This window comes from Xyrauchen texanus, chromosome 23, assembly GCF_025860055.1.
Source record: "Xyrauchen texanus isolate HMW12.3.18 chromosome 23, RBS_HiC_50CHRs, whole genome shotgun sequence".
NCBI classification, from domain to species: domain Eukaryota; kingdom Metazoa; phylum Chordata; class Actinopteri; order Cypriniformes; family Catostomidae; genus Xyrauchen; species Xyrauchen texanus.
Window position 1 is genome coordinate 40,880,838 of NC_068298.1, and position 8,575 is coordinate 40,889,412.

Below are 8,575 nucleotides of genomic sequence, written 5' to 3' on the forward strand. Positions count from 1 at the left end.
GGCGGCGTGCGCTCTCGTCACATGTCGCAACTCGCCCGCCATATCCTCCTTTGGAGTCAGCATTGACCCCGGGTGCTGCGCAAGTACGCATTTCTCCCGGTGAGCCTACATGCACGGGTGCTGTGCAAGGTCAGGGAGGACAAGGAACAAGTCACTCTAGTGGCCCTCTATTGCCCCACACAGACTTGGTTCTCGGATCTTACTCTCCTGGCGACAGATCCTCCCTGTCGAGGTTGTGGTCTCTGCAGGGTCTTTTCCCCCTGAAATATTAGGAGTCTGAAAAGAACGCCTTCCCTGATGCGTGTTATAGCGTTAAATGGCCCCAGCTGCTTTAAATCTATGCGAGAAACATAGAGACAGAAAAGGCGCTGCCTGCTCCCATGCTTGGCGCGTCGCTTGTTTCCCCTCTTCGGGAATGCTAGGAACCTAAAAGGTTTATGATGTTTTTATGAGGTGTTGGGGAAGGGTACGTGCAGTCTGATGCAGTCTGCTACTTTGGCACGCAACTGCCTGCTCGCACCTGCATCTGCAGCTCACGTACACGGTTCAGCGAATGCTGTTATTGAATAGGGACCCCTAGTGTCACTTCATTCGACACAACATTGAGTGAGTGACAGACAGGGAAAGTCTAGGTTACTACTGTAACCTTCGTTCCCTGATGGAGGGATCGAGACTTTGTGTCCCCCCGGCCACGACGCTGTACCGAGCCACTGTAATGACCAAAACTTTTTCTCGGCTCCTCAGAGCAAAACTTGAATTGACAGATGCACGATTCCCTCCTTTTATACCCGTATGTCCGGGGGAGGAACATGCAAATTCAAATTCGCGTTGGCCAGTTCAGAGGTAACTGAAGCCTTCAAGAAAGACCCCTAGTGTCGCTTCATTCGACACAACATCTCATTCCCTACATCAGGGAACAGAGGTTACAATAGTAACCTAGATGTTTTTGAATATAGAAATCATTTTCAAACAATAAATATTGAAATTTCTTATGTTTATTTCACTTGGTTTAGATGATCATAGTTTTAAATGTGTAATAATTTGTATTCTTATAATGGATTGTCATAGTTAAATATTGAATGTCTGGCTAAAGGCTAAAACTGTAAAATCTAAAAGGTACCTAAAATTGCCTGAATCTGAAGAAACACCTGTTAATCTTTTTAAGTCTTTTGAAAACACTTGATATACAGTACATCTTGATATTTAAGTATGTTGTGTCCAGAGATGTAACCTAGACAAAGAGGGGTTACTTTGAAAAAGCTAAATGATTGTTTTGATTGATTTATTTTTGTTCACTACAAAATAGATTTGGTGGACTGCACAACTGCCCATACCTTCTGAAAATCTGATCACAGACGAGATGTACTGCTCATAAAACAAGGATATAACTTTGTCATTTTGTCGCTCGTAATTTGCATAAAGTATAACTTTTCGTAACCTTGTCATATCGCTTGCCATGCCCACATCTTATCGCCAACAATCACTCTTGCTTGTGTTGCCCAAAGTCACTCTGCTCTCATTGAAAATGAAAGACATCCTGTCGCCATGTCATTGGCGCTGTGAGTGGGCCTTAATATAAATTAGATTTGACAAAAATGTTGGTGCCCATTTATCCAGGATGGTTCTCGATGGACCACTGCTGCTCCCATGCTATAATTTGAGGTCTCTAAGAAGTTTGATATCTCAGATAATGTGGTAACCCAGTGGTTCCCATTCTTCAAGCCCCCATTTACTATTCGAACCCCCTCCACCCAACAATTCAGTGCTTGTTTCAAAGCAGCTTTACATAAAATGAAGCTGTAATATATATAAAGTCTTAGAGTCATCATTGTGCATTCTTATAAAGATATGAGTGTAAATTGTTTAAAAATAAATAAGTAAATAATAATTGTATTTAGAACACCTGTGCAGAATTTCACATAGTCTTTCGTTAGTTGGCTGATGCAGGCTTTTGTTGGCAATTAATTAACTGTCTATGCATTCCATTTTATGAGTGTAGTCCATCATTAGATGGAGCAGGCATTTATCATACAACCTGCTCCTAACTGACTGGCAGTATTAAAATAGTTTGTTTTTATTTTTATTGACTCTTTATTTAAATGGTCAGCAACTGACTGATACTGAACATACAGTGCTGATGTTTATTTAGCTATTTATTGTATTTGTATTTATACTTTATTTGAATGATCAGTGCTGATGTTTATTTAGCTATAATTTTAATTTATTCTTTATTTAAATGGCCAGCAACTGACTGATACTTAACATACAGTACTGATTTTTATTTTGCTTTAATTGTAATTTATTCTTTATTTAAATGGTCAGCAACTGACTGATACTTCAAATACAGTACTGATTTGGCTAATCCGGACAGTAGCATTGCAATTTGTTCTCTGTTCTCAGAAGTCCTTGGAAGGCGTGTATGCACGGTGAAAGGGTAAGGGGGCGAAGGTGGCTTGCGACTCCGGCTGCGCGCTTTACAGAGCCCCCCCGGCCCGACTTCGCCGCTTTCGTCCCGTGGCCACGGAAAGTGTCCTCCGCGCTCTCCCTCTGCCCCCGGGCATTACGATAATCTAGATTGAAAAAGTTAGAAATTGTTTGTGGGGGAAATTATGAGACAGTTTTTTGAGGTGCTGTGGCAGACAAATGCATAACTCTGATGATTTCAATTATGTCAGTAAAGAAATTCATGAAGTAATTACTAATGTGCTGTGCTGGGATATCTGGTTTAGTCGAGGCTTTATTCCTAACCAATTTAGCCACAATACTGAATAAACACCTAGGATTTTTGTGGTTATTTTCTATGAGTTTGCTCAAATATGCTGACCTGGCAGCTTTAAGTGCCTGTATCTCGAGACACTATCCATTCATGCACCACGAAATACCTCTAGTTTTGTTCTCTTCCACTTGTGCTTTTAGCTGTTCTGGTATGAGCATGAGTGTGATCATTGTACAAAGGTGTGGGGCTTTTCAGGAGAGCTATAGAAGACTGTATTTATATTTTCTGTGACTACATCAACCTCTGAACTGTTCTACCTGAATGATAATGGTAATGGTCTGAGATGTCATCACTCTGTAGCAAAAATGTTATCAACATCAACTCCATATGACAGAATAAAATCTAGCATATGATTAGGGTGATGAGTTGGTTCTGTCACATTTTGTCTCACCCCAAGAGAGTTGAGAATATCGATAAATGCTAATCCCAATGTGTCATTTTCATTATCTACAGTATATGAATGTTAAAGTCAACAACTATGAAAGCTCTATCCACAGTAACTACAAGATCTGATCAGAATAAGGCCCAATAATGTTTCAGTCAAACAGAGCGCATCCAAACTATGATCTGTAATAAATTAATTTACAACTAGTGCTTTGGTTAAAAGAGATCTAAGCTTTAGTAGTCCTACCTTTTATATGATTTTTCATTTACATTTTTTTGTCATTTTTAATTTTGACCAATCATTTTTTTTTTATTATTATTTAGTGAAGGGTTTCTGCTTGGTAGTTCAGAGAATAGACCAGTCTCTATATGATATATAGGTAATAAAGTCTCTATGTGTTGTAGTTTATGTGAACTGTGTGATGGGTCATGGCAGCTTGCAGATGGTTAAGCCATTCTGTCTGCTTCCTGTCCTGTGCTCCATATCAAATATGGTTAGTCATATACAAATAAATTATTCTGAGAGTTGTTATGACTGAACTTCATTTAGCTGCAGCATGTACATGGATAAAGTGAGCTGTACACTTGGCGAACATTTAATTGTTTACATTTAAATCTCTATAGGTTAAACAGTGGCCCTGTGAAAGATTACAGTGTAGATGTTGGGAATCGTACCTCCATCAGAATTAGTTACCCTGAAGGCTGCCAAAAGGTTTGGGAAGATTCCGATCCAGATCTCAAGTTTGTGGCTGTGATCTACAAGCCTGTAGACTTCCACTGGCTTCGAGCAATGATCACCAAAACAACAGTTGTGAGTGTTCGTAGCAGGTTATAATTATTTTACTTTTTATTCACCTTTGCAGCAATTCTGAACAAGATTTGAAAGGTTTTTACATGTGATTCCATGTTTCCAGTCGCTGTGGGACTGGCTATTTTTCTGGCAGCATGTGCCAGTGAAGGTTCCAGTTGAGCCCTCACAGTTTCGTTTGCTGAATCCCGAGGTCATCAGGGAAACAGCCCTGGATCTGCTCCACTACCCCACTCCCAGACAGCGCCTGTGGGGATGGGACCAGGTGAGCTTCCTGTTCTTTAACAGACATCAGTGTTATGGAGTACCTAACTAAAAGTAATGACTACTAATTAATTACATTTCCCTTTTAATAAAGTAACTTTGATGCTGCATCAGTAGCTGATTCTATGGGACCACCCTTTAGGGGGCATGTCTTTAAAACCCTATGCCATCACGGCAAATTTATTTGCTGGTGAATCTTGGTGCTCAGCTTCTGCTGACATCATCATGAGCATATTAGCCAGGGCCCAGCGTCACACTTTTAGAATTTTCTTTTGTGCTGGTTTGCTGTGTTTCTATATTGTACTCGCAAAATACAAATTTAGAGCAAAATAAAGATTATGCTTGCCGAAACACATCTTTTTAAAGACATGTGTTTTCCATCTTGTAAGAGATACATGTCTTTTATGCTTCGGTCAAGCTTACATTGAAGCAGCACATTTTAGTTGTGAATGCATGAAGCTCAAGACGCTGCGCTTGTGGCTTGCTTTCATTGATAATAATAGGGACAGACCATTTTATTCATTTTGAGGTACCACTTTAGTCATTAGGGAGTAATCTACTTCATATATTTTTTCCATAATGTCTTTTTTCACCATTTTTTTTTTTTTGCATAAACGTTAGGCTTTTCTGCCTTGGTTCTTAGCACCCTCTCCAGCTCAACAGATGCAAATAACTTAATGAAACAGTGATGTCTACATTTGTACCATATGAAAAGTGCAATCTTACATAATATTTTTTTTTCATGATTTTCATTGTTTTCTGTCCATGTAAGATCTCAGGCTTTTATACCTACATGTACATTTCAAGTACATTGAAATTATACAACTGAAATTTCAAATTGTTTCATGATCATACACACCCGTTCCGTTATCAGGCTAATCAAGCCTCCGAGAGGGATAAAGGTCGACTGCGGAGGATTGTGCGGGAGAGAGAGATAGTTTACGGACATGTCCGTCATGTGTGTGTGTTTGTGTCTTCTGTTTTAAGTTTACCAATTAAATTGGTTCTCGCCTCCTCCTTCCCATTGAACCCCTTTACAGTTATGTCTGGAGTAAACCAGGCACCACTAATCACCTGCACAATACTATCCCCAACGGTGAAGCTTGGTTGTGGTAGCATCATGCTGTGGGGGGTGTTTTTCAGTGGTAGATACTGGGGGACTGGTCAGGGCTGAAGAAAAGTTGAATGCAGCAAAATACAGAGATATCTTTAATGAAAACCTGGTCCAGAGCGTTCAGGACCTCAGACTGACAAAGGTTCACCTTCCAACAGAACAATGACCCTAAACACACAGCCAAGACAATGCAAGAGTGGCTTAAGGACAACTTTGTGAATATCCTTGAGTGGCCCAGCCATAGCCCAGACTTTAACCCAATCGAGCAATCGAACTGAAAATGGCTGTCCACCGACGGTCTCCATCCAACCTGACAGAGCTTGAGAGGATCTGCAGAGGAGAATGGTATAAAATCCTTAAATCCAGGTGTACAAAGCTTGTCACATCATACCAAAAAAGATTTGAGGCTGTAATCACTGCAAAAGGTGCTTCAACTAAGTACTGAGTTAAGGGTGTGAATACTTATGTCAATATGATATTTCAGTTTTTTCCTTTTTATAAATTTGCAAAGTTGTAAATAATCTGGTATTTGCTTTGTCATTATGGGCTTACTTTTGTAACCTTCGATACCTGATGGAGGGAACAAGACGTTGTGTCCCTCCTGCCACAATGCTGAACTACCTGTGGAAATGGCCGGTACCTTATTCTCGGCTCCACAGCACAAAACCTAATGAGTGGTATGCACGCCCCTCCTTTTATACTCGTATGTCTGGGGGAGGGGCATGCAAATACCACTCGCCAATTTCCATTGGCCTTTTATCAAAGATCAGAGGCATCTCAGGCTCTCAAGAGTTATCCCTAGTGTCACTACATCGACACAATGTCTCGTTCCCTCCATCAGGGAATGGAGGTTACAAAAGCCCATGGCGTGATTTAAATTGGACCCATAGCGTCGCTTCTCTGACACAACGTTGAGAGAGCGACAGACGGGGAACGTCTAGGTTATGGATGTAACCTCCGTTCCCTGATGGAGGGAATGAGACGTTGTGTCCCCCCGGCCACGTCGCTGAGCCAAGCCACTGTAGTGGCCGGACCATTTCCGGCTCCTCAGGAAAATCATGAATGGAGTACCTTTATACCCGTATGTCCGGGGGCGGGGTATGCAAATACTATCTGCCAACTTCTCAAAGGCCTTTTTTCATAGATCAGAGGCATATTCGGCGCTCAAGAGAGACCCCTAGTGTCGCTTCTCCGACACAACGTCTTCTTCGCTCCATCAGGGAACGGAGGTTACATCTAACGTAGACGTTTCTTATCAAAAGTTTGGACCGATTTGTTTTTGGGGGATTTCTCCCCTTTTCTCCCTAGTTTGGAATGCCCAATGCGCTCTAAGTCCTCGTTGTGGCGTATTAACTCTGAGGACGTATCTTTGTTGCCTCCCATGCATCTGATCACGTGGCTTGTTGAGCGTGTTACCGTGGAGACTGCATGGTTAGGTGCTCGATTTTATACACCTGTGGCAATGGGACTGAATGAATCACCTGATTTCAGTGATTAAGAGGTGTGGCCCAATACATTTGTCCGTATTTGTCAGCCAAAACAAAAGCAATGGCCGTGCGATAATGCATAAAATGTTGACTTTTGTAAGACAAATTGCTTATGTTCCTTATGTGTATGTCACTTTGGATTGCTTTGCTAAATTGCTTTACCTTTTACATTTTGGTGAAAAGTCTAAAATGGGCTGTATAATGCTGGCAGTTTTAAACAGAAGTGTAGATTTGTAAATGATCTGTATCTTTTTTTCCTGGGCAATTACACTGAATATATTCTGAGCTTTTTTTGTAGCCTAGACATTAATGTATGTGGCTGCTGGTTTCCCCTTTATACAGTTGTTTGTATGAATGTTTCCTAAATTTTGTCATGTTTCTGTTCTCTCTCCAGAATGTCCCTACTTTAGGTGTCTCGGCTCTTAACCTGGCCACATATATATGTGATGAGGTCAGTATAGCAGGCTTTGGCTATAATCTCAGCCAGAAAGAGGCTCATCTCCATTACTATGATGATCTACCCATGACCGCCATGTTAAAGGAAACCATGCATGATGTTCAGAGTGAGAGAGTTTTGCTCAAACATCTCATAGCTTCAGGCACCATCACCGACCTCACAGGTGGCATACACTGCAACTTCTGTTCAAGATAAGTGCATCCAGCACCAACACACACCTTTTATGGACCAGCTGTTACTATAGTGCATGGGAAAGCTGTATGCGCATCTTCAAAAACATACTAATGAGTATTTTATTAGCCACAAAGCTGGGATTTTGTTGCCACAGCTGTGTTGTTTTATGTGAAATCAAAACTAATATACGAAAAAGACACTAATGATGTACATTGTATGTTTTTATATATATTTTGTTTTAAAAGGATTGTGTCCATTTACAGACACTTGAGAGACTGAGATTCTGACATTTTAAATCCAGTTTAACTCATGGGTTTGCATCATTTCAAGAAGTTTGATGTGAAATCAAGAATAAACTATTCCAGTGCTGTAATGTTCACTGGTCTATTTTGGAACTATACTAAAGTACATGTGCATGACCTGGAATACAATGTATTTTACTTTTTGCATTTAATTCTGTTTTTATGTAAATGTTTAATAAATCTTTTAATGAATATCAGAAGGACTGTTTTATGCTTGGGTGCTTCTTCAACCTTTGGCTCTTTTAGCACTGTGGATGTCTAGAAACTTGGCTTGTTAAAAGATTTCTCACATTTATTTATATTGTCTACTGACTATGTCCAACAGTGTACATGCATCTCAGATTTTTCTGAAAGTCATGAAAGTGTAATTTCCAGCACATTTCAAATTCTGTGTTCTGCACTATCTATATAGAATTATGTGCTGTAAATTACATTTTAAAGTAATTTTGAAGTCTTATATATATATATATATATATATATATATATATATATATATATATATATATATATATATATATATATATATATATATATATATATATATATACAGTATCTCACAAAAGTGAGTACACCCCTCACACATTTGTACATATTTGTTTATATCTATTATTGTGACAACACTGAAGAAATGACACTTTGCTACAATTTAAAGTAGTGAGTGTACAGCTTGTATAACAGTGTAAATTTGCTGTCCCCTCAAAATAACTCCACACACAGCCATTAATGTCTGAACTGCTGGCAACAAAAGTGAGTACACCCCTAAGTGAAAATTTCCAAATTGGGCCCAAAGTGTCAATATTTTGTGTGGC

At 39.8% G+C, this 8,575-nt stretch overlaps 1 protein-coding gene across 3 annotated transcripts in view; it reads left to right on the forward strand.

The window, feature by feature from the left end:
• The window catches only part of LOC127617228 (lactosylceramide alpha-2,3-sialyltransferase-like), a 53,042-nt gene extending 45,160 nt beyond the window's left edge, over window positions 1-7,882 (forward strand). For all 3 annotated transcript variants that reach the window (XM_052089163.1, XM_052089164.1, XM_052089165.1), the window contains exons 5-7: window positions 3,785-3,971; window positions 4,075-4,233; window positions 7,228-7,882. In XM_052089163.1, coding sequence (XP_051945123.1) covers window positions 3,785-3,971; window positions 4,075-4,233; window positions 7,228-7,485 — 604 coding nt within the window. In that variant the 3' untranslated portion in view covers window positions 7,486-7,882. The remainder of the gene's footprint in view (window positions 1-3,784; window positions 3,972-4,074; window positions 4,234-7,227) is intronic.
• Window positions 7,883-8,575: the final 693 nt, after the last annotated feature.